This window comes from Arachis stenosperma, chromosome 9 (genome assembly GCF_014773155.1).
Source record: "Arachis stenosperma cultivar V10309 chromosome 9, arast.V10309.gnm1.PFL2, whole genome shotgun sequence".
Lineage (NCBI taxonomy): Eukaryota > Viridiplantae > Streptophyta > Magnoliopsida > Fabales > Fabaceae > Arachis > Arachis stenosperma.
In genome coordinates, this window is record NC_080385.1 from 87,534,366 (window position 1) to 87,559,805 (window position 25,440).

The following is a 25,440-nucleotide window of genomic DNA, read 5'->3' on the forward strand; positions in this document are numbered from 1 at the left end:
ACAGCCAACTACTATAAATACACTGGAGCACCCAGGTATAACTCATACTCTAATTCTACTTGATATCTGCTTGGACCCCTGCTAACTTAAGCATCGGAGTGTCTTTGCAGGTACACCCCCCGCCGTTCAACACATCAAGCTCGGGTCACAGACCCCCCACCTCGGGCCTTGTCAGACGACCGAGCTACGGTTTCAGGTAACCCTCGGAACAAAAGCGATAAGCAGCACTTAGAATAATTGCAGAATAGTTAAATTGCATGAAAAGTAAAAGGGATTGGGTGCTGGGAATTAAAACTTCAACAAGAAAATGTAAAGTGCAATCAAGCAAAGAAGTAAAAGATGAAGTAAGTGCAGCAGATTCAAACAGAAATGAAAAATTTCTTGAAGAACAAGACAGAAAGAAACTTAGCTCAATTGTAAAATCTAAAAGAGAATTTGAGGATCCAAGAAGAGCAATGAACTCAGGAAGCAAATCTGGATCTCAATTCTCCTTTGCTCAGTCAGAAAATATATTGCAGAAGAAAATGAGGTTTAAAGATAGCAGAGAAGATTAAAACCCAATCCTTAGATCAATTGAGAGGAAGAGTGGAAGATGATTCTCAGAATTTGAATCAATGGAGCTCTTCAACCTCAATTCAAGATCCAAAACAGAAAAGCTAAAGTTGCAGAAGAAGAAGATTTAAAACAGCAAATGAATTTTGAATTATGCAGTAAAAGAACAAGAGAGAACTCAAGGTGAGAATTGAAACAGAATTCCTTCAATTCTCCAATTCAAGTTAAGATGTAAAAGTGAGCTCTCTACTACTACTACTCCCTAATGGAGCAAGCCTTTTTCTAATAGAGCTCCCCTCCAATATTCTCTAATGGGGGCTGTCTCTACAAAGATGGAAATGATGCCTTATATAGGCTTTACAAAATAAAATGAAATTGAAATGAAAAACAAATTAAATGAAAATCCTAATTCTAGCTTGTTCTTGTGCCTTTGAGTGATGATGTGGGCTTAGCTTGCTTTGGATTTGAGGAGAAATGGGTTTGCTTGGCCTTGATTCAATTTGGAGAGGAATTGAATTTAAATAAGATTTTGGTTGAATTTTGGCCCATGATGCTCCCAGGAGGCTGCTCTGCTCTTATGGAGGACAGAGCAGGGAAGCTTTGTGTGGGCACCCTTGTGCACTCCAAGTCCTCTTGGTCCGTGTTATGTTGCGTTTGTGTGCGCCAAGGAGTAGCGCCTAAGCCTTTACTTCCTTGAAGGTCTTGTGTTCGAACCTTGCTGAAAGCACTTGGGGTTTGATTTTTTTTTGGATTTTTTTCAAGAAGAGCACGACATTGCCCTGCTCTCCAAGAGGGCAGAGTAGAATAATGAGCGCTACTTTGCTTTGGAGTGAGGCTCCAGCTTCGAACCTTGGTGGAAGCACTTTGGTTTATTTTTGCTTATTTTTGGCCCTTAAAGATGCCTTTCACTCATGCCTCAATTGTACGCCAAATATGGATTGCTATATATCGTTGGAAAGCTCTAAATGTCAGCTTTCCAACGCAACTGGAAGCAAATTAATCGAACGTCTGTAGCTCAAGTTATAGCCCTTTGAAGTAGGCATGGTCATGCTGTAAACGCCCAGATTTTAACTTAGCGAAAATTTGCTTCCAACCTCACTTTGCATCACGATATTGCCCTGCCCTTGGCAAGAGCAGGGCAGTGTGCGTGCTGGTTGCTTCCTCCTTTGATTTGGTCATGGGCCACGCTTTTAAAAGCGTGGCCTAAGGCTCCAAAGTGTGCTCCAACTTCAAAGTGTACCCCAAAGCTCTTTTTTTCTCCTTTTTAGCTTATTTTGTGCTTCTTTGCTTCTTTTTCTTCTTATTTCCTACAAGATTTATAAAATTAAAAGATCAAGAAAATATATCATTTAAGCACAAAAGAATGCAATATTTAAGCACTAATCATCAATTTCTTGTATGAAAAAGCATAGAAAAATAGGTATATGATGACATGTCATCAGTAACGAGTCCTGAAAGTGGTCTTAGGGATATCTTCATCTCTTACTCTTATCTGGTGATAGCCGGATCGCAAATCAATCTCAGAGAAATCTCCGGCTCCTTGTAACTGATCCATGAGATCGTCAATCCTCGGCAACGGGTATGTATTCTTTATTGTGACCTTATTCAGTTGCTTGTAATCTACACAGAGTCGAATACTCCCATCTTTCTTCTTCACCAGTAGCACTGGTGCTTCCCACGGAAAAACACTAGGGCGGATAAAGCGTTTACTCATTAAGTCTTCCAACTGAGCCTTGAGTTCGGCCATTTCTAAAGGCGACATTCTGTAAGGGGAAATCAAAATTGGTCCTGTTCCCGGTACCAACTCAATTACAAATTCAACCTCTCGGTTAGGAGGGAATTCCTCAATGTCATCTGGAAACACTTCAGGAAATTCACAAACAATTGGAAGTTTCTCTAAACTTTGTTCCTCACTCGACACACTCGCAGCTAACAGCATAACGCCCTGACATTCCTGTCCCTAACAGTTTACTACCGCGTAGTTTAAATAAAAACCATTCACTACAACTGGTCCTTCCGACCCCCCAGGCATGAAATACAACGATTTTTCAAAACAGTTTAACAAGACATGATTCTTAGACAACCAGTCCAACCCCAAGATAAGATCAAGACCGGTCATCGGCAAGCAAATCAAATCATGAACAAAATTACGTTGTTTAACCCTAAATGAAACTGGCAGACATCCTAACCTAGTCACCATGGCTTCATGGGTGGCATTATACACCTTAAGATCGTAGCCCAAAACCACAATCTTCAATCCTAACTCACTAGCTTTTTCGAATGCAATGAATGAATGTGTTGCTCCTGAATCAAATAAAGCATTTAAAATTTGACCAGCCATTTCACATTTACCTCGGATAAGTGTATCAGACCCCTCGGCACCTACAGCTAAGGTGGTGAACACCCGATCAGGCTGCTGTGCTCTCCCGGCACCTTGCTTCTGCTTCTCCGGAAAGTTTGAGGCTTTATGCCCCGCCTTACCACAAGAATAGCACAAGCCCTATCCGGCCTTGCAAGGGACTCCCGGATGGTAACTTCCGTACCTGGCACAAGCTTGCTCGTTCTGAGGCTGCTTCCTAAATCTTTTCCCCTAGAAGTTATTGTTGTTGGGCTTTCTGAAATTGTTCTGACCCTGAGTCTGCCATGGTGCAAAGCCTCCCCGCTTGAAAGTCTGACCTCTAGGAGCAAAGTTCCCTCCTCGGTTTTGTTGAAAAGGTCCCCTATGACTTCCTTTCTCTGCAGCCGCCTTTCTCACACACTCTTCAGCAACGCTGCTCTTATTCACCAACTCTGAGAAAGTTTTGATCTCCATTGGTCCCACTAAACTAAAGATATCGCTCTGGAGCCCTCCTTCATACTTAATGTACTTCCATTCCTCGAAGTCCCCCGGAGCTCCCTGACACATGCGGGAAAACCTAAATAGCTCCTCAAACTAGTCGGTATACTTAGATACGAACATAGCACCCTGTTTCAGCTACAGTAACTCAAGTTCCTCGACCGTCCTGGAAGAATTTGGAAAGTACTTTTTATAAAATTCCACCTGAAAGGTGGTGCACGAAAATTACACTCACACTATGTAATTCTGTACAACTAACCAGCAAGTGCACTGGGTCGTCCACGTAATACCTTACGTGAGTAAGGGTCGAATCCCACGGAGATTGTTAGCTTGAAGTAAGCTACGGTTATCTTGTAACTCTTAGTCAGGATAATAATAATTCTCAATTTTGATTGGTGGTAAATAAAAAGCATGGATTAAATAATACTTGTTATGTAGTAATGGAGAATGTGTTGGGATTTTGGAGATGCTTTGTCTTCTGAATCTCTACTTTCCCACTGTCATCTTCTTCAAGCACGCAAGGTTCCTTCTTTGGCAAGTTGTGTGTTGGTGGATCACCGTTGTCAATGGCTACCATCCGTCCTCTCAGTGAAAATGGTTCAGGTGCGCTGTCACCGCACAATTAAACATCTGTCGGTTCTCGATCATGCTGGAATAGGATCCATTGATCCTTTTGCGTCTGTCACTACGCCCAACACTCACGAGTTTGAAGCTCATCATAGTCATTCAATCCCTGAATCCTACTCGGAATGCCACAGAGAAGGTTTACACTTTCCGGAGTCTCAAGAATGCTGCCAATGGATTCTAGCTTATACCACGAAGACTCTGATTAAGGAATCCAAGAGATACTCATTCAATCGAAGGTAGAATGGAGGTGGTTGTCAGTCACGCATTCATAGATTGAGAATGGTGATGAGTGTCATGGATTATCACTTTCTTCATATTAAAGTGCGAATGAACATCTTAGATAGAAACAAACGTGTTTGAATAGAAAACAGAAATCATTGCATTAATTCATCGAGACGCTGTAGAGCTCCTCACCCCCAACAATGGAGTTTAGAGACTCATGCTGTCAAAAAGTACAAAGTTCAGATCTAAAATGTCATGAGATATAAAATAAGTCTCTAAAAGTTGTTTAAATACTAAACTAGTAACCTAGGTTTACAGAAAATGAGTAAACTAAGATAGATAGTACAGAAATCCACTTCTGGGGCCCACTTGGTGTGTGTTGGGGTTGAGACTTGAGCTTCTCACGTGTCTGGGCTGTTTCTAGAGTTAAACGTCAGGTTGTAACCTGTTTCTGGCGTTCAACGCCAGAATGCAGCATGGAACTGGCGTTAAACGCCAGTTTACATCATTTATCTTCGTGCAAAATATGGACTATTATATATTGCTGGAAAGCCCTGGATGTCTAATTTCCAACCCAATTGAGAACTCGCCAATTGGACTCTTGTAGCTCTAAAAAATCCATTCCGAGTGCAGGGAAGTCAGAATTCAACAGCATCAGCAGTCCTTTTTCAGCCTGAATCAGATTTTTTACTCAGCTCCCTCAATTTCAGCCAAAAAATACCTGAAATCACAGAAAAAAAACACACAAACTCATAGTAAAGTCCAGAAATATGAATTTTGCCTAAAAACTAACAAAAATATACTAAAAACTAACTAAAAGATACTAAAATCTACATGAAATTACCCCCAAAAAGCGTATAAAATATCCGCTCATCACAACGCCAAACTTAAACTGTTGCTTGTCCCCGAGCAACTAGATAAATAAAATAGGATAAAAAGAAATCAAGAAGCAATAATATCTCAGAGTTTTAAGTGAATCTCAGATTCTAATTAGATGAGCGGGACTAGTAGCTTTTTGCTTCCGAACAGTTTTGGCATCTCACTTTATCCTTTGAAATTCAGAATGATTGGGATCCATAGGAATTTAGAATTCAGATAGTATTATTGATTCTCCTAGTTTAGTATATTAATTCTTGAACACAGCTACTTTATGAGTCTTGGCCGTGGCCCTAAGCACTTTGTTTTCCAGTATTACCACTGAATACATAAATGCCACAGACACATAACTGGGTGAACCTTTTCAGATTGTGACTTAGCTTTGCTAAAGTCCCCAATTAGAGGTGTCCAGAGTTCTTAAGCACACTCTTTTGCCTTGGATCACGACTTTAACCACTCAGTCTCAAGCTTTTCACTTGGACCTACATGCCACAAGCACATGGTTAGGGACAGCTTGATTTAGCCGCTTAGGTCTGGATTTATTTCCTTGGGCCCTCCTATCCATTAATACTCAAAGCCTTGGATCCTTTTCACCCTTGCCTTTTGGTTTAAAAGGCTATTGGCTTTTTCTACTGCTCCTTCTCTTTTTTTTTTCACTGCTTTTTCTTACTTCAAGAATCAATTTCATGATTTTTCAGATCAACAATAATATTTCTGTTGTTCATCATTCTTTCAAGAGCCAACAATTTTAACATTAATAAAATTCAATATAAAAAATATGCACTGTTCAGGCATTCATTCAGAAGACAAAAAGTATTGCCACCACATCTAAATAATTAGAATTTTCCTTATTAAAAACTCGAAAAAAATATTGCCTCTTTATTCTAAAAATCTACTATTTTATATATGTTTGATTATGATGAGAAAAATAAATTATAGCTTAATTAGAGATAAAATCAAAATAGATATACTAATTACTACTACTCATATATAACTTCTAAGGTAAATTCCTAATAAGAATAACTATCACAGAGTTAAGGGTAAGATTAGGACTCAACAACCTTTATTTTGGGTCGTGGATGCTCCTTTAATCTGTGGGGTGCTTGGCCCTTCAAGAGACAGCTTCTGACGCTTCAGTTGCTTCAGTTCACGCCCTTGCTTTTCTTGTTCCTTAAGCAGTTTGCAAAGCATGCTATTTTGATTTTTGCTGTTCTTCCTTTAGTTGTTCCATAGCTTCTTGAAACTTGGTGATAGATGCTTCAAGACGCTCCCAGTATTCAATTTGAGGGATTTCCGGGACGAACTCCTGTGGTTTCTTCTTGATGGGGTCGTCCTACACTTGTTGTCCTTCCATTGACTTTTTGGTGACTGGTTGCTCAACTGAGATATACTCAATTACTACCATCTTCACCGCAGCATCTTTACATAGCATAAAGATTAAGCTTGGAAAAGCCAATTTGGCATCTTTGGAGTTCTTGTTTGCAATTGTGTAAAGTTCACAAGAAATCAGCTGATGAACTTCCACTTCTTTTCCCAACATAATGCAATGGATCATTACTGCTCTTTTGATGGTGACTTCAGAGTGGTTGCTAGTGGGCAGTATAGAACGCCCAATGAAGTCCAACCAGCCTCTGACGACTGGTTTGAGATCTTCTCTCTTGAGTTGATTTGGGACACCCTTGGTGCTGGTTATCCACTTGGTTCCAGGGAGGCATATGTCCTCTAGAATTTCGTCCAAGCCCTTATTTGTTCCCATCATTCTCCGATTAAAGGAGTCTGGGTCATCTTTCAGCTGAGGTAGCTTAAAGATCTCCCTGATTTTGTCAGGGTGAAGGTGAACAATCTTCCCTCTGACCAGTGTCCTATAGCCATAGAAGGCGGTTCCAGCTATTCTCTGCCTGTCTAATTCCCATAGATTAGAGTAGAATTCTTGAACCATGTTTCTTCCCACCTTTGTTTCAGGATTAGCTAGGATTTCCCAGTTCCTGTTTCGAATTTGCTCTTGGATCTCCGGATATTCGTCTTCTTTCAGATCGAATTTAACTTCCGGGATCACTGACCTTAGACCCATTATTTTGTAGTAATGGTCTGAATGTTCTTTGGTTAAGAACTTCCCTTGATTCCAAAGTGGTTTTGGAATATTTTCTTTCTTGCCTCTTGGAGTGGTTTGTTTTCCCTTAGGAGCCATGATCTTAGTGGGTATTGGTTTAGTGATCACGGATAAACACACCAAACTTAGAGGTTTGCTTGTCCTCAAGCAAAAGAAAGGAAAGGAGAGGGATAGAAAGAGAGCTAATTTCGAATGGTGGAGGAGAGGAGGGAGGCCGAATGTGGATTTAAAGGGAAGGAGGGGTGGGTTTTCGAAAATTTTGAAAAAGATAAGATAGAAGATATAATTTGTAAAAGATAAGTATGATAGGAAAAATATATAATTTAAATTTTGAAAAGTTATGAAAGATATTTGAAAAAGATAAATCTGAATTTTGAAAAGAAGATATGATGAGTTTAAAAAGATTTGAAAAGAATTTAAAAAGATAATTGAGTTTTGAAAATGGTTTGAAAAGATTTTGAAGAAGAATTAAGAAACAAGTTTAGGATTAAAATTTTTTTGGAATTGAAGTTGAAAGATGAGAGTTTGTAACATGTTTATGCAAGAAATCATGAATTAAAACATGAAAAATGGAAAAAATTTGAAGTGAAAAACGAATTTACCTCCTCCCCACAATCCTGGCGTTAAACGCCCAAACGCTGCATGTTTTGGGCGTTTAACGCCCATTTGTAGCTTCTTCTGGGCGTTTAACGCCCAGCTATAGCATCTGGCTGGCGTTAAACGCTCGAAAATCCTTTATCACTGGGCGTTTTTTTGAACGCCCAGGATGCTGCGAATCTGGCGTTAAACGCCCAGTAGATGCTCCTTTTGGGCGTTTAACGCCCAAAACAGCTCTTTCTGGCTTTTTCACACCAGTGAGCTTCTTTTTGCTGTTTTATCCTCTGAATCCTTCTGTAACTCTATGAACTCATGCAATTGCTACTTTACCTTGAAGATAATTTATATGAACTTGTAAAATTCAATTAATTTACAAAATGGCTGGGTTGCCTCCCAGCAAGCGCTTCTTTATTGTCTTTAGCTGGACTATTACTGAGCTTTAATCAAGTCTCAGTTTTGAGCATTCTTGCTCAAAATTGCTTTCAAGATAATGTTTGACTCTCTGTCCATTAACAATGAACTTTTTGTTAGAATCATTATCCTGAAGCTCTACGTATCCATATGGTGACACACTTGTAATCACATATGGACCTCTCCACCGGGATTTCAATTTTCCGGGGAATAATCTGAGCCTAGAGTTAAATAGCAGAACTTTCTGCCCTGGCTCAAAGACTCTGGATGACAGCTTCTTATCATGCCATCTTTTTGCTTTCTCTTTGTAAATTTTTTCATTTTCGAAAGCATTGAGTCTGAATTCCTCTAGCTCATTTAACTGGAGCAATCGTTTTTCTCTAGCTAACTTGCCATCAAGGTTTAGGAATCTGGTTGCCCAGTAGGCCTTATGTTCCAGTTCCACTGGTAAGTGACAGAATTTTCCATACACAAGCTAGTATGGAGAGGTCCCTATAGGAGTCTTGAATGCTGTTCTGTATGCCCACATAGCATCATCCAAGCTTCTTGCCCAATCTCTTCTACGATTAATCACAGTCCGTTCCAAGATTCTTTTAAGTTCTCTATTAGAGACTTCAGCTTGCCCATTTGTCTGTGGATGATATGGAGTTGCCACCCTGTGGCTGACTCCATATCGAACCATAGCAGAGTAAAGATGTTTACTGCAGAAATGAATGCCCCATCACTGATTAGTACTCTAGGGACACCAAATCTGCTGAAGATATGTTTTTGGAGGAATTTCAGCACTGTCTTAGTATCATTAGTGGGTGTTGCAATAGCTTCCACATATTTGGATACATAATCCACTGCCACCAGAATATAAGTGTTTGAGTATGATGGTGGGAAAGGCCCCATGAAGTCAATACCCCATACATCAAACAACTCAATCTCCAAGATCCCTTGTTGAGGCATGGCATAACTGTGAGGCAGATTGCCAGATCTTTGGCAACTGTAACAATTAAGTACAAACTCTCGGGAGTCTTTATGGAGAGTAGGCCAATAGAAGCCACATTGGAGGACTCTTATGGCTGTTCGCTCACATCCAAAATGTCCTCCATATTGTGATCCATGGCAATGCCATAGGATCTTTTGTGCTTCTTCTTTAGGCACACATCTACGGATTACTCCGTCTGCACATCTGATGAGCGGATAATTTATACGCTTTTTGGCATTGTTTTTAGTATGTTTTTAGTATGTTTTAGTTAGTTTTTATTATATTTTTATTAGTTTTTAGTTAAAATTCACTTTTCTGGACTTTACTATGAGTTTGTGCATTTTTATGTGATTTCAGGTATTTTCTGGCTGAAATTGAGGGACCTAAGCAAAAATCTGATTCAGAGGCTGAAAAGGACTGCAGATGCTATTGGATTCTGACCTCCCTGCACTCGAAGTGGATTTTCTGGAGCTACAAAAGCCCAATTGGCGCGCTCTCAATTGAGTTGGAAAGTAGACATCCTGGACTTTCTAGCAATGTATAATAGTCCATACTTTGCTCGAAATTTGATGGCCCAAACCGGTGATCCAAATCAGCTCAAGACTGCCCAGCGTTAAACGCCGAAACTGGCACAAGAATGGGAGTTAAACGCCCAAACTGGCACAAAAGCTGGCGTTTAACTCCAAGAAAAGTCTCTACACATGAAAGCTTCAATGCTCAGTCCAAGCACACACCAAGTGGGCCCAGAAGTGGATTTTTATGTCATTTACTCATCTTTGTAAACCCTAAGCTACTAGTTCTCTATAAGTAGGACCTTTTGCTATTGTATTTTGGTCTTTGGATCATGTTTTTATGATTGAACCCTCTTTGGGAGGCTGGCCATTCGGCCATGCCTAGACCTTGTTCTTATGTATTTTCAACGGTGGAGTTTCTACACACCATAGATTAAGGGTGGAGCTCTGCTGTACCTCGAGTATTAATGCAATTACTATTGTTCTTCTATTCAATTCAGCTTATTCTTGTTCCAAGATATCACTTGTTCCTCAACTTGATGAAGGTGATGATCCGTGACACTCATCATCATTCTCACCTATGAACGTGTGCCTGACAACCACCTCCGTTCTACCTTAGATTGAGTGGATATCTCTTGGATTCCTTAATCGGAATCTTTGTGGTATAAGTTAGAATTGATGGCGGCATTCAAGAGAATCCGGAAGGTCTAAACCTTGTCTGTGGTATTCTGAGTAGGATTCAAGGATTGAATGACTGTGACGAGCTTCAAACTCCTGAAGGCTGGGCGTTAGTGACAGACGCAAAAGAATCACTGGATTCTATTCCAACCTGATTGAGAACCGACAGATGATTAGCCGTGCTGTGACAGAGCGCGTTGAACATTTTCACTGAGAGGACGGGACTGTAGCCATTGACAACGGTGATGCCCAACATACAGCTTGCCATGGAAGGAGCAAGAAGGATTGGATGAAGAAAGTAGGAAAGCAGAGAGACGAAAGGGACAAAGCATCTCCATACGCTTATCTGAAATTCTCACCAATGAATTACATAAGTATCTCTATCCTTATTTTATGTTTTAATCATTAATCCTCGATAACAATTTGAATCTGCCTGACTGAGATTTACAAGATGACCATAGCTTGCTTCGTACCAACAATCTCCGTGGGATCGACCCTTACTCGCGTACGGTTTATTACTTGGACGACCCAGTGCACTTGCTGGTTAGTTGTGCGAAGTTGTGATAAAGAGTTGAGATTGCAATTGAGCGTACCATGTTAATGGCGCCATCGATGATCACAATTTTGTGCACCAAGTTTTTGGCACCGTTGCCGGGGAATTAAATGTCTTAACTATAGTTTCGCATTTGTTCCCTACAATAACAGTGCCACGTTTTGATCCGGCAACAACACCAAGTTTTTGGCGCCGTTGCCGGGAATTGTTTGAGTTTGGACAACTGACGGTTCATCTTGTTGCTTAGCTTAGGTATTTTTCTTCAGAGTTCTTAAGAATGAATCCTAGTGTTTCAAGGTGATGTTCTTATCATCACCAAAGCTGATTGATTCTCATCAATTTAGCTCTTGAATGTAATGTCCTGCTGAAGCTTGGCTAGCCATGTCTAATTTCTTTAGACTAAAGCTTTAGACTAACATTGCATGATTCCTGGAATTCTCATTAAGAATTTTGATATCCTTATTTTTTCTTCCATATAATTTTCGAAAAATCCAAAAAAATTAAAAAAATCTTAAAACCAAAAAAATATTTTTATGTTTCTTGATTGAGTCTAGTGTCTAATTTTAAGTTTGGTGTCAATTTCATGTCTTTATTCTTCTAATTTTCGAAAATTACATAAATTATGTTCTTCATTGATCTTCAAGTTGTTCTTGATGATTTCCTTGCTCTGATCTTTAAATTCTCTTGTCTTGAGTGTTTTGTTATTTCTCATATGCATTCTCAAGTTGTTAGTGTCAATAGTATACAAACTTCTAAGTTTGGTGTCTTTCATGCATTGTTTATTTGATTTTAGTTGCATTTTGATTATCCCTCATTATTAAAAATCCAAAAAATTTTTTAATTTGTGTCTTTTCAAGTCAATAATACAGAGAATTGAAGATTTAGAACATACAGAAGAGGAATTACACAGAAAAAGCTGGGCGTTCAAAACGCCCAGTGAAGAAGGAAAATTGGCGTTTAAATGCCAGCCAGGGTACCTGGCTGGGCGTTTAACACCCAAAAGGGTAGCATTTTGGGCGTTAAATGCCATAATGTATACCATTCTGGGCGTTTAATGCCAGGATGGCACAAGAGGGGAGATTTTGTTTTTAATTCAGATTTTTTTCAAATTTTCATAATTTTTCAAAATCAAATCTTTTTCAAATCATATTTTTTCAATCATATTTTTTCAAAATCAATTTCTTTCCACTTTTCAAAAATACTTGCTAACAATTAATGATTTGATTCAACATTTCAATTATGTTGCCTTTTCTGTTGAGAAAGGTTTAATGTCTGAATCATATCTTTTAAATTTCTTGTTAGCCAAGTCATTAATTTTCAAAATCAAATCTTTTTAAATTATTTTTCAAATCATACCTTCTCAATCATATCTTTTTAAAACTATATCTTTTCAATCATATCTTTTCAATCACATCTTTTTCAAAATTAATTTTCAATCATATCTTTTTGATTTCTACTTTCAAAATCTTTTTCAATTTCACTTTATTTCTTTCCCAATCTTATTTTTCGAAAATCATTTACCATTTCTTAAAATTTCTTTTAATTAATTCACTTTAATTTTCGAAAACTTCTTCCCCTCTTCTCACATCCTTCTATTTATGGACTAACACTCCTCCTCAATGCACAATTCGAACTCTATCTCTCTTGATAAGTTCAAATTCTTCTACCTCCTCCTTCTATTCTTCTTTTCCTTTGACACCTCAAGGAATCTCTATACTGTGACATAGAGGATTCCATATTTTCTTGTTCTCTTCTCTTTCATATGAGCAGGAGCAAAGACAAAAGCATTCTTGTTGAGGCTGACCCTGAACCTGAAAGGACCTTGAAGCGAAAGCTAAGAGAAGATAAAGCACTACTCTCTGTAGAGGACCTAACAGAAATCTTCAAACAAGAAGAAGACATGGCAGTTGAAAACAACAACAATGCCAACAATGCAAGGAAGGTGCTGGGTGACTTTACTGCACCTACTTCCGACTTCTATGGGAGGAGCATCTCTATCCCTGCCATTGGAGCAAACAACTTTGAGCTTAAGCCTCAATTAGTTTCTCTAATGCAACAGAATTGCAAGTTCCATGGACTTTCATTGGAACATCCTCATCAGTTTTTAGCTGAATTCTTGTAAATCTCTGACACTGTCAAGACCAATGGGGTTGACCCTGAGGTCTACAGACTTATGCTATTCCCTTTTGCTGTAAGAGACAAAGCTAGGATATGGTTAGACTCACAACCTAAAGAAAGCCTGAACTCTTGGGAAAAGCTAGTCAATGCCTTCTTGGCAAAGTTCTTTCCACCTAAAAAATTGAGTAAGCTTAGAGTGGAAGTCCAAACCTTCAGACAGAAGGAAGGTGAATCCCTCTATGAAGCTTGGGAAAGATACAAACAATTGATCAGAAAGTGTCCTTCTGACATGCTTTCTGAATGGAGCATCATAGGTATCTTCTATGATGGTCTGTCTGAACTGTCCAAGATGTCATTGGATAGCTCTGCTGGAGGATCTCTTCATCTGAAGAAGACGCCTGCAGAAGCTCAAGAACTCATTGAAATGGTTGCAAATAACCAATTCATGTACACTTCTGAAAGGAATCCTGTGAACAATGGGACGAATCAGAAGAAAGGAGTTCTTGAGATTGATACTCTGAATGCCATATTGGCTCAGAATAAAATATTGACTTAGCAAGTTAATATGATTTCTCAAAGTCTGTCTGGAATGCAAGCTGCACCAGGCAGTGCTAAGGACGCTTCATCTGAAGAAGAAGCTTATGATCCTGAGAACCCTTCACTAGAAGAGGTGAATTACATGGAAGAACCCTATGGAAACACCTATAATCCTTCATGGAGAAATCATCCAAATCTCTCATGGAAGGATCAACAGAGACCTCAACAAGGTTTCAACAACAATAATGGTGGAAGAAACAGGTTTGGCAATGGCAAGCCTTTTTCATCATCTTCTCAGCAACAGACAGAGAATTCTAAGCAGAGCCACTCTGACTTAGCAACCATGGTCTCTGATCTAATCAAAATCACTCAAAGTTTCAGGACTGAAACAAGGTCCTCCATTAGAAACTTGGAGGCACAAGTGGGTCAGCTGAATAAGAAAGTTACTGAACTCCCTCCTAGTACTCTTCCAAGCAATACAGAAGAGAATCCAAAAGGAGAGTGCAAGGCCATCAACATGGCCGAATTTGGAGAGGAGGAAGAGGCAGTGATCGCCAATGAGGAAGACCTCAATGGACATCCACTGGCCTCCAATGAGTTCCCTAATGAGGAACCATGGGAATCTGAGGCTCACACTGAGACCATAGAGATTCCATTGGATTTACTTCTGCCTTTCATGAGCTCTGATGAGTATTCTTCCTCAGAAGAGGACGAAGATGTCACTGAAGAGCAAGTTGCTAAGTACCTTGAAGCAATCATAAAGCTAAATGACAAGTTATTTGGTAATAAGACTTGGGAGGATGAACCCCCTTTGCTCACCAAAGAACTGGATGACTTGACTAGGCAGAGATTACCTCAAAAGAGACAGGACCCTGGGAAGTTCTCAATACCTTGTACCATAGGCACCATGACCTTTGAGAAGGCTCTGTGTGACCTAGGGTCAAGCATAAACCTCATGCCTCTCTCTGTAATGGAGAAGCTAGGGATCTTTAAGGTGCAAGCTGTAAGAATCTCACTAGAGATGGCAGACAATTCAGGAAAACAAGCTTATGGACTTGTAGAGGATGTTCTGGTAAAGATTAAAGACCATTACATCCCTGCTGATTTTATAGTCCTAGAGACTAGGAAGTGCATGGATGAATCCATCATCCTTGGCAGACCCTTCCTAGCCACATCAAAGGCTGTGATTGATGTTGACAGAGGAGAATTGATCATTCAAGTGAATGAAGATTCCTTTGTGTTTAAGGCTCAAGGATATCCCTCTGTAACCATGGAGAGGAAGCATGAAGAGTTTCTCTCAAAACAGAGTCAAACAGAGCCCCCACAGTCAAACTCTAAGTTTGGTGTTGGGAGGCCACAACCAAATTCTAAGTTTGGTGTTAAACCCCCACATTCAAACTCTAAGTTTGGTGTTGGGAGGTTCCAACATTGCTCTGAACATCTGTGAGGCTCCATGAGAGCCCACTGTCAAGCTACTGACATTAAAGAAGTGCTTGTTGGGAGGCAACCCAATGTTATATTTATCTATTTTCCTTTGTTATTTTATGTTTTTTTATAGGTTGATGATCATGGGAAGTCACAAAATCAATTGAAAAAGCAAAAACAGCATGAAAAATAGAAAGAAAAACAGCACACCCTGGAAGAAAAGCTTGCTGGCGTTTAAACGCCAGTCAGGGCAGCAAATGGGCGTTTAATGCCCAGTCTGGCACCATTCTGGGCGTTTAACGCCAGAAAGGGGCACCAGACTGGCGTTTAACGCTAGAAAGGGGCAAGAAGCTGGCGTTAAACGCCAGAAATGGGCACCAGCCCGGCGTTTAATGCCAGGATTGGTAGAAGGAGCATTTTTGCTCGCCACTTGGTGCAGGGATGAATTATCCTTGACACCTCAGGATCCACGGACCCCACAGGATCCCCACCTACCCCACCACTCTCTCTCTTCTTCACTCATTCACCAATCACCTCAACACCTCTTCCCCAAAAATCCCTCACCTATCAAATCCCACCATTCTCTTCACCACTCACATCCATCCTTCATAAAACCCCACCTACCTCACCATTCAAATTCAAACCACTTTCCCTCCCATTCAAATTCAAATTCAAACCACTTACCCCTCTCTCCACCCCTATATAAACCCATCTTCACTCCTTCATTTTCACACAACCTACACACTACTTCTCCCCCTTAAGCCTAAACACAACGCCCGCCCTCTATCTCCTCTATTTCTTCTTTTTCTACTCTCTTCTTTCTTCTTTTGCTCGAGGACGAGAAAACCTTCTAAGTTTGGTATGGTAAAAGCATTACTTTTTATTTTCCATAACCATTTATGGGATCTAAGGCCGGAGAAACCTCTAGAAAGAGGAAAGGGAAGGCAAAAGCTTCCACCTCCGAGTCATGGGAGATGGAGAGATTCATCTCAAGGGTGCATCAAGACCACTTCTACGAAGTTGTGGCCATGAAGAAGGTGATCCTCGAGGTCCCTTTCAAACTCAAAAAGAGTGAATATCCGGAGATCCGACATAGATCCAAAGAAGAGGTTGGGAAGTTCTTACCAACCCCATTCAACAAGTCGGAATCTTAATGGTTCAAGAGTTCTATGCCAATGCATGGATCACCAAGAACCATGATCAAAGTGTGAACCCGGACCCAAAGAATTGGGTTACAATGGTTCGGGGGAAATTCTTAGATTTTAGTCCGGAAAATGTAAGGTTGGCATTCAACTTGCCCATGATGCAAGGAGATGAACACCCTTACACTAGAAGGGTCAACTTTGATCAAAGGTTGGACCAAGTCCTCATAGACATTTGTGAAGAAGGCGCTAAATGGAAGAGAGATTCAAGAGGGAAGCCGGTTCAACTGGGAAGGCATGACCTCAAGCCCGTGGCTAGGGGATGGTTAGAGTTTATCCAACGCTCAATCATTCCCACTAGCAACCGGTCCGAAGTTACTATGGACCGAGCTATCATGATTCATAGCATCATGATTGGAGAGGAAGTAGAAGTTCATGAGGTTATATCCCAAGAACTCTATAAGGTGGCGAACAAGTCCTCTACCTTGGCAAGGTTAGCCTTCCCTCATCTCATTTGTCATCTCTGTAATTCAGTTGGGATTAACATAGAGGGAGACATCCTCATTGATGAGGACAAGCCCATCACTAAGAAAAGGATGGAGCAAACAAGAGATCCCACTCATGGAAATGAGGAAATTCCTTATCATGAAATCCCTGAGATGCCTTAAGGGATGCACTTTCCTCCACAAAACTATTGGGAGCAAATCAACACCTCCCTAGGAGAATTGAGTTCCAACATGGGACAACTAAGGCTGGAGCACCAAGAACATTCCATCCTCCTCCATGAAATTAGAGAAGATCAAAGAATCATGAGAGAGGAGCAACAAAGGTAAGGAAGAGACATTGAGGAGCTCAAGCACTCCATAAGATCTTCAAGAGGAAGAACAAGCCGCCATCACTAAGGTGGACCCGTTCTTTAATTTCCTTGTTCTTTATTTTTCTGTTTTTTTTCGAAAATTATGCTTTATGTTTATTTATGTTTGTGTCTTATGATCATTAGTGTCTTAGTGTCTATACCTTAAAGTTATGAATGTCCTATGAATCCATCACCTTTCTTAAATGAAAAATGTTCTTAATTAAAAACAGAAGAATTGCATGAATTTTGAATTTTATAACAGATTAATTATTTTGATGTGGTGGCAATACTTTGACTTCTGAATGTATGCTTGAACAGTGCATATGTCTTTTGAATTTTTTGTTCATGAATGTTGGCTCTTGAAAGAATGATGAAAAACGAGACATGTTACTGAGGATCTGAAAAATCATAAAAATGATTCTTGAAGCAAGAAAAAGCAGTGAATACAAAAAAAAACGAAAAAAAGGGGAAAAAAAGAAAAAGAAAAAAATAAAGTCGTGATCCAAGGCAAAAAGAGTGTGCTTAAGAACCCTGGACACCTCTAATTGGGGACTCTAGCAAAGCTGAGTCACAATCTGAAAAGGTTCACCCAGTTATGTGTCTGTGGCATGTATGTATCCGGTGGTAATACTGGAAGACATAGTGCTTTGGGCCACGGCCAAGACTCAAAAAGTAGCTGTGTTCAAGAATCATCATACTTAACTAAGAGAATCAATAACACTATCTAGATTCTGAGTTCCTATAGATGCCAATCATTCTGAATTTCAAAGGATAGAGTGAGATGCCAAAACTGTTCAGAGGCAAAAAGCTAAAAGCCCCGCTCATCTAATTAATACTAATCTATTCAATTCAGCTTATTCTTGTTCCAAGATATCACTTGTTCCTCAACTTGATGAAGGTGATGATCCGTGACACTCATCATCATTCTCACCTATGAACGTGTGCCTGACAACCACCTCCGTTCTACCTTAGATTGAGTGGATATCTCTTGGATTCCTTAATCGGAATCTTCGTGGTATAAGCTAGAATTGATGGCGGCATTCAAGAGTTGGGAATCTTCGCACAACCCAGTGCACTTGCTGGTTAGTTGTGTGAAGATGTGATAAAGAGTTGAGATTGCAATTGAGCGTACCATGTTGATGGCGCCATTGATGATCACAATTTTGTGCACCAACATCTCTTGAAGAGATATGGTTCATCCCAAAGATAGTACTTTGTATCTGTTATCAATTTCTTTGATTGCTGCCTACTATACTCTTTGGGTATGAATCTCACAGCCTTATAATTTGCAATGTCTGAAAACCATGGTACTTCCTGGATGGCAAAGAGTTGCTCATCCATAAAGTTTTCAGAGATCTCAGTAAAAGGGAGGGACGCCCCTTCTACTGGTTCTATTCTGGACAGGTGATCTGCTACTTGGTTCTCTGTCCCTTTTCTATCTCTTATTTCTATATCAAACTCCTGCAGAAGAAACACTCATCTTATGAGTCTAGATTTTGAATCCTGCTTTGTGAGTAGATATTTAAGAGTAGCATGGTCAGTATACACAATCACTTTTGATCCAACTAAATAAGATCTGAATTTGTCAATGGCGTAAACCACTGCAAGTAACTCTTTTTCTGTGGTTGTGTAGTTCTTCTGTGCGTCATTTAAAACACGACTAGCATAATAAATGACATGCAGAAGCTTGTCATGCCTTTGTCCCAACATTGCACCAATGGCATGATCACTGGTATCACACATTAGTTCAAATGGTAATGTCCAGTTTGGTGCAGAGATAACTGGTTCTGTGACCAGCTTAGCTTTTAGAGTCTCAAATGCCTGCAGACACTCTTTATCAAAGATAAATGGCTTGTCAGCAGCTAGCAGATTACTCAAAGGTTTGGCAATTGTTGAAAAATCTTTTATAAACCTCCTATAGAATCCTGCATGCCCCAGAAAGCTTCTGATTGCCTTAACATTGGCAGGTGGTGGTAATTTTTCAATTACCTCTACCTTAGCTTGATCCACCTCTAATCCCTTGTTCGAAATTTTGTGCCCAAGGACAACTCCTTCAGTCACCATAAAGTGACATTTTTCCCAATTTAAAACTAGGTTAGTCTCTTGGCACCTCTTTAGAACAAGTGCTAGATGGTCAAGACAGGAGCTGAATAAGTCTCCAAATACTGAAAAATCATCCAAATTTTCCACCATATCAGAGAAAATAGAGAGCATACACCTTTGAAAGGTTGCATGTGCATTTCACAGACCAAATGTCATCCTTCTGTATGCAAATACTCCGAATGGACATGTGAATGTTATTTTCTCTTGATCCTGGAGATCTACTGCAATTTGATTGTAACCTGAATATCCATCTAGGAAGCAGTAGTATTCATGACCTGCTAGTCTTTCTAGCATCTGGTCTATGAATGGTAAAGGAAAATGGTCCTTTCTGGTAGCTGTATTGAACCTTCTGTAATCAATACACATACACCACCCTATGACTGTTCTTGTAGGAACCAGTTCATTTTTTTCATTATGAACCACTGTCATGCCACCCTTCTTAGGGACGACTTGGACAGGGCTTACCAAGGGGCTACCAGAAATAGGATAAATAATCCCAGCCTCTAGTAATTTAGTGACCTCCTTCTGCACCACCTCCTTCATGGCTGGATTTAGCCACCTCTGTGGTTGAACCACTGGCTTAGCGTCACCCTCTAATAGGATCTTGTGCATGCATCTGGCTGGGCTAATGCCCTTAAGATCATTGATGGACCACCCAAGAGCTGTCTTGTGTGTTCTCAACACTTGAATTAGTGCTTCCTCTTCCTGTGGCTCTAAGGTAGAGCTTATGATTACAGGAAAAGTGTCACCTTCTCCCAGAAATGCATATTTTAGGGATGGTGGTAATGGTTTGAGCTCGGGTTTAGGAGGTTTCTCCTCTTTCTGAGGGATTTTTAGAGGTTCTATTATTTTCTCTGGTTCCTCCAGATCAGGCTGAACATCTTTAAAGATATCCTCTAGCTCTGATTTGAGACTCTCAGTCATATTGACCTCTTCCACCAGAGAGTCAATAATATCAATGCCCATGCAGTCGTTTGGGGTGTCTGGATGCTGTATAGCTTTGACAACATTCAACTTAAACTCGTCCTCATTGACTCTTAGGGTTAATTCCCCTTTTTGGACGTCAATGAGGGTTCGTTCAGTTGCTAGGAAAGGTCTTCCTAGAATGAGAGTTGCACTCTTGTGCTCCTCCATTTCCAACACCACAAAGTCAGTGTGAAAGGCAAATGGCCCAACCTTGACAATCATGTCTTCAATCATGCCTGATGGGTATTTAATGGAGCCATCAGCAAGTTGGAGACATATCCGGGTTGGTTTGACTTCTTCAGTCAAACCAAGCTTTTTGATAGTGGATGCAGGTATTAGGTTGATACTTGCTCCAAGATCACAAGAGCTTTCTTGGTACAAGTACCCTCTAATGTGCATGGTATCATAAAGCTTCCAGGATCTTTAAGCTTTTTTGGTAAGCTTTTTAGAATAACTGCACTGCATTCTTCAGTGAGGTAAACTTTTTCAGTTTCTCTCCAATCCTTCTTATGACTTAAGTTCTCTTTCATGAACTTAGCATAAGAGGGTATTTGCTCAAGTGCCTCTGCAAACAGAATCTTTATTTCAAGAGTCCTGAGATAGTCTGCAAAGCGGACAAATTGCTTATTCTGTTTCGCTTGGCGGAGTTTCTGAGGATAAGGCATTTTGGCTTTGTATTCCTCAACCTTAGTTGCTGCAGGTTTATTGCCTACAGATGTGGGTTGAGAAGCCTTTTTAGAGGGGTTCCTATCAGCACTTGTATGTGTCTAATCCCCCACTGGCGTTTGAATGCCAGGGGTGGAAGCTGGAGTGGCGTTAGACGCCAACTCCTTACTTGTTTCTGGCATCTGAATGCCAAAACCGAGCTTCCTTTGAGCATTCAACGCCAGCTCCTTGCCTGTTTCTAGCATTTGAATGCCAGAACTGAGCATGGGTTGGGCGTTTAACGCCAGTTCTTCACCCTTTTCTGGCGTTTGAATGCCAGAATTATTCCTCTTTGGGCTCTTACTGTCCTCAGAGGAATTTTGGGTAGCAGTTTGTTCATTTCTTGGATTCTTGCTGCTTTGAAGTGAGGTATTTAATGTCTTCCCACTTCTTAATTGAACTGCTTGGCACTCTTCTGTTATTTGCTTTGATAACTGCTGTTCTGTTTGCTTCAACTGTACTTTCATGTTCCTATTAGCAATTATTGTGTCTTGTAGTATCTCCTTGAATTCGGCTAGCTTTTTTGTTAGAAAATCTAATTGCTGATTGAATTTAGTAACTTGTTCTGCAGGATTGAGTTCAGCAGTTACTGTTTTAGCCTCTTCTTTCATGGAAGGTTCACTACTTAGGTACAGATGCTGATTTCTGGCAACTGTATCAATGAGCTCTTGAGCTTCTTCAATTGTCTTTCTCATGTGTATAGATCCACCAGTTGAGTGGTCCAAAGACATCTGAGCTTTCTCTATGAGCCCATAATAGAATATGTCTAACTGCACCCACTCTGAAAACATTTTAGAGGGTCATTTTCTTAGCATCTCTCTGTATCTCTCCCAGGCATCATAAAGAGATTCATTATCTCCTTGTTTAAAGCCTTGGATATTTAGCCTTAGCTGTGTCATTCATTTTGGAGGAAAATATTGATTCAAGAATTTTTCTGACAGCTGTTTCCATGTCCTTATGCTAGCCTTAGGTTGGTTATTTAACTACCTTTTACAACAAATGGAAACAGTAATAATCTGTAGACATCCTGATCTACTTCCTTATCATGCACTGTGTCAGTAATTTGTAAAAACTGTGCTAGAAACTCTGTAGGTTCTTCCTGTGGAAGACCAGAATACTGACAACTTTGCTGCACCATGATAATGAGCTGAGGATTCAACTCAAAACTACTGACTCCGAAGGAGGGTATACAGATACTACTCCTATATGAAGCAGTAGTGGGGTTAGCATATGACCCAAGAGTCCTTCTAGACTGTTCATTTCCACTTAGATCCATGATGAAGAAAGGGAGATGATGTGGATTTATTTTATTTATTTTACTATATAAGAAAAATAATTTTGGAAATAATAAAATAAAATAAAATAAAAAGTAAAATAAAAAGAATAAAAAAAAAATTTGAAAATATTTTATGAAGATTTTCAAAAAAGTGAGGAGAGAGAAAGTGGTTAGGATATTTTTGAAAAAGATATGATTTTAAAATTTAAAATTGAAATATGAATTTTTATGCAAAAAAAATTTTTGAAGTATTTGCTTAAAAATAGTTAGAAAAGATATTTTTTATTTTTTTTGAATTTTATTATGAAAGAGAAAAACACACAAAAGACACAAGACTTAAAAATTTTTAAATCCAATGCTCCTTGTTTTCGAAAATTTTGGAGGGAAAACACCAAGGCACACCAAACTTAAAAATTTTAAGATCAAAACACAAAGAAGACTCAAGAACACCTTGAAGATTCACAAGAACAACAAGAACAAAAGAAAGAACACCAAACTTAAAATTTTTAGAAAACCAAAATAGATTTTCGAAAATTAATGAAAATTAACAAAAGAACACCAAACTTAAAGTTTGGCACAAGATTTAATTAAAGAAAAATTATTTTTAAAAAAGTTTTAAAAGGAAGATACCCAATTGCCAAGAACATAAGCCAATGCTCTAGCCAACTGAGCTATAAATTTAACGTGTTTTAATAAGGTATTTAATAAATAAAAATTTTCGAAAACTAAAAATTTGAAAATGCACAAGAAAAACAAGAAAAGACACAACAAGACAAACCCAAGATCAAACAAGAAAAATTGACAAGAACAATTTGAAGATCAAGGAAGAACAAAGAACATGCAATTTGAAAATTGAAAGACAAAGAAAAGCATGCAATTGACACCAAACTTAAAACATGACACTAAACTCACATAAAAACTAAAAATTAATAAAGAAAAAAATAATATTTTTGAAAAAAATTTTGAAAAGAAAATAAAAGACTCTGACTCAAAAGATTCACCGTCAGTTGTTCAAACACAAACATTCCCTGGCAACGGAATCAAACACTTGGTGCACGAAAATTACACTCACACTATGTAATTCCGCACAACTAACCAGCAAGTGCACTGAGTCGTCCAAATAATACCTTACGTGAGTAAGGGTCGAATTCCACGGAGATTGTTGGCTTGAAGCAAGCTATGGTTATCTTGTAACTCTTAGTCAGGATAATAATAATTTTCAGTTTTGATTGGTAGTAAATAAAAAGCATGGATTAAATAATACTTGTTATGCAGTAATGGAGAATGTCTTGGGGTTTTGGAGATGCTTTATCTTCTGAATCTCTGCTTTCCCACTGTCATCTTCTTCACGCACGCAAGGTTCCTTCTATGGCAAGTTGTGTGTTGGTGGATCACCGTTGTCAGTGGCTACCATCCGTCCTCTCAGTGAAAATGGTCCAGTTGCGTTGTCACCGCACGGCTAATCATCTGTCAGTTCTCGATCATGCTGGAATAGGATCCATTGATCCTTTTGCGTCTGTCACTACGCCCAACACTCGTGACTTTGAAGCTCGTTACAGTCATTCAATCACTGAATCCTACTCGGAATACCACAGACAAGGTTTAGACTTTCTGGATTCTCAAGAATGCTGCCAATGGATTCTAGCTTATACCACGAAGACTCTAATTAAGGAATCCAAGAGATACTCATTCAATCGAAGGTAGAACGGAGGTGGTTGTCAGGCACGCGTTCATAGATTAAGAATGGTGATGAGTGTCACGGATCATCACTTTCTTCATATTGAAGTGCGAATGAACATCTTAGATAGAAACAAGCGTGTTTGAATAGAAAACAGAAATCATTGCATTAATTCATCGAGACGCTGCAGAGCTCCTCACCCCCAACAATGGAGTTTAGACACTCATGCCGTCAAAAAGTACAAAGTTCAGATCTAAAATGTCATGAGATACAAAATAAGTCTCTAAAAGTTGTTTAAATACTAAACTAGTAACCTAGGTTTACAGAAAATGAGTAAACTAAGATAGAAAGTGCAGAAATCCACTTCTGGGGCCCACTTGGTGTGTGCTGGGGCTGAGACTTGAGCTTCTCACGTGCCTGGGCTATTTCTGGAGTTAAACATCAGGTTGTAACCTGTTTCTGGTGTTTAACTCCAACTTGCAACATGTTTCTGGCGTTCAACGCCAGAATGCAGCATGGAACTGGCGTTAAACACCAGTTTACGTCATTTATCTTCGCGCAAAGTATGAACTATTATATATTTCTAGAAAGCCCTGAATGTCTACTTTCCAACCCAATCGAGAGCGCGCTAATTGGACTCTTGTAGCTCCAAAAAATCTATTCCGAGTGCAGAGAGGTCAGAATCCAACAACATCAGCAGTCCTTTTTCAGCCTGAATCAGATTTTTTGCTCAGCTCCCTCAATTTCAGCCAGAAAATACCTGAAATCACAGAAAAAAACACACAAACTCTTAGTAAAGTCCAGAAATATGAATTTTGCCTAAAAACTAACAAAAATTACTAAAAACTAACTAAAACATACTAAAATCTACATGAAATTACCCTCAAAAAGTGTATAAAATATTCGCTCATCAGAAGGCATCTGATGTGCATAAACTTGATATGCTACGATTTAGGAAATTGCACGATCGGCAAAATTCCTTCCGGCAAGTGCACCGGTTATCGTCAAGTAAAAACTCACAATAGAGTGAGGTCGAATCCCACAAGGATTGGTTGAATGAGCAATTCGGATTAGAAGTGTGTTCTAGTTGAGCGGATCAAGATTTAGATGAGAATTGCGGAATCTTAAATTGCATGAATTAAAGAGCGAGAAGTTAAAATGCGAGAAAGTAAATTGCTGAAATTAAAAGGGAATTGGGGGTGATTGCATGAATTGAAATTGTAGAGGGTAAATAGAAAGTGTAGATCAGAAATGGGGAGTTCATTGGGTGTTAGGAGATATTGAAATCTCCGAATCAAAACATTTTCATCTCTTCCTCAACCAATGCATTCATTGAATCTTGCTTGGCAATCTTATATGATTGGATCCCAATTCCTTGGCTCACCAATTCTCTCTAAAAACAAACAAATTCCCAATCCCTTGGTTTAAATGTTCATAAGAAGAGATGATGCTCGAACACTGATTATACCACACAGTTTCATGAACCACAATTTGGTAGGATTACATGTCATAATATCCATCCAAACCCCAATCCAATTCACTGTGAGAAAGCTTCTCTAGCATGAATCCATCATTCCTTTCCCAAGGTTCCGAAGGATTCCAATTATGGGTAGTTTCTTTCCCAAGACAACTACCCAATGGAATTAGATCGAGAAGCTTTCTAACAAAATTCAAGAGAAAAGATTGA

The 25,440-nt window shown here is 39.4% G+C and overlaps 1 protein-coding gene and 1 non-coding gene across 2 annotated transcripts in view; both read right to left on the bottom strand.

Annotated features, from left to right (window-relative positions):
• LOC130949691 (uncharacterized) overlaps window positions 1–25,440 on the bottom strand; it is a 35,324-nt gene that overhangs the window by 2,699 nt on the left and 7,185 nt on the right. Inside the window, exon 5 of the mRNA XM_057878342.1 lies at window positions 2,039–2,512. Coding sequence (XP_057734325.1) covers window positions 2,039–2,512 — 474 coding nt within the window. The remainder of the gene's footprint in view (window positions 1–2,038; window positions 2,513–25,440) is intronic.
• On the bottom strand, window positions 13,253–13,360 carry LOC130952695 (small nucleolar RNA R71). Its single transcript, XR_009074873.1, has one exon. It is a non-coding gene; the product is annotated as a small nucleolar RNA R71 (small nucleolar RNA).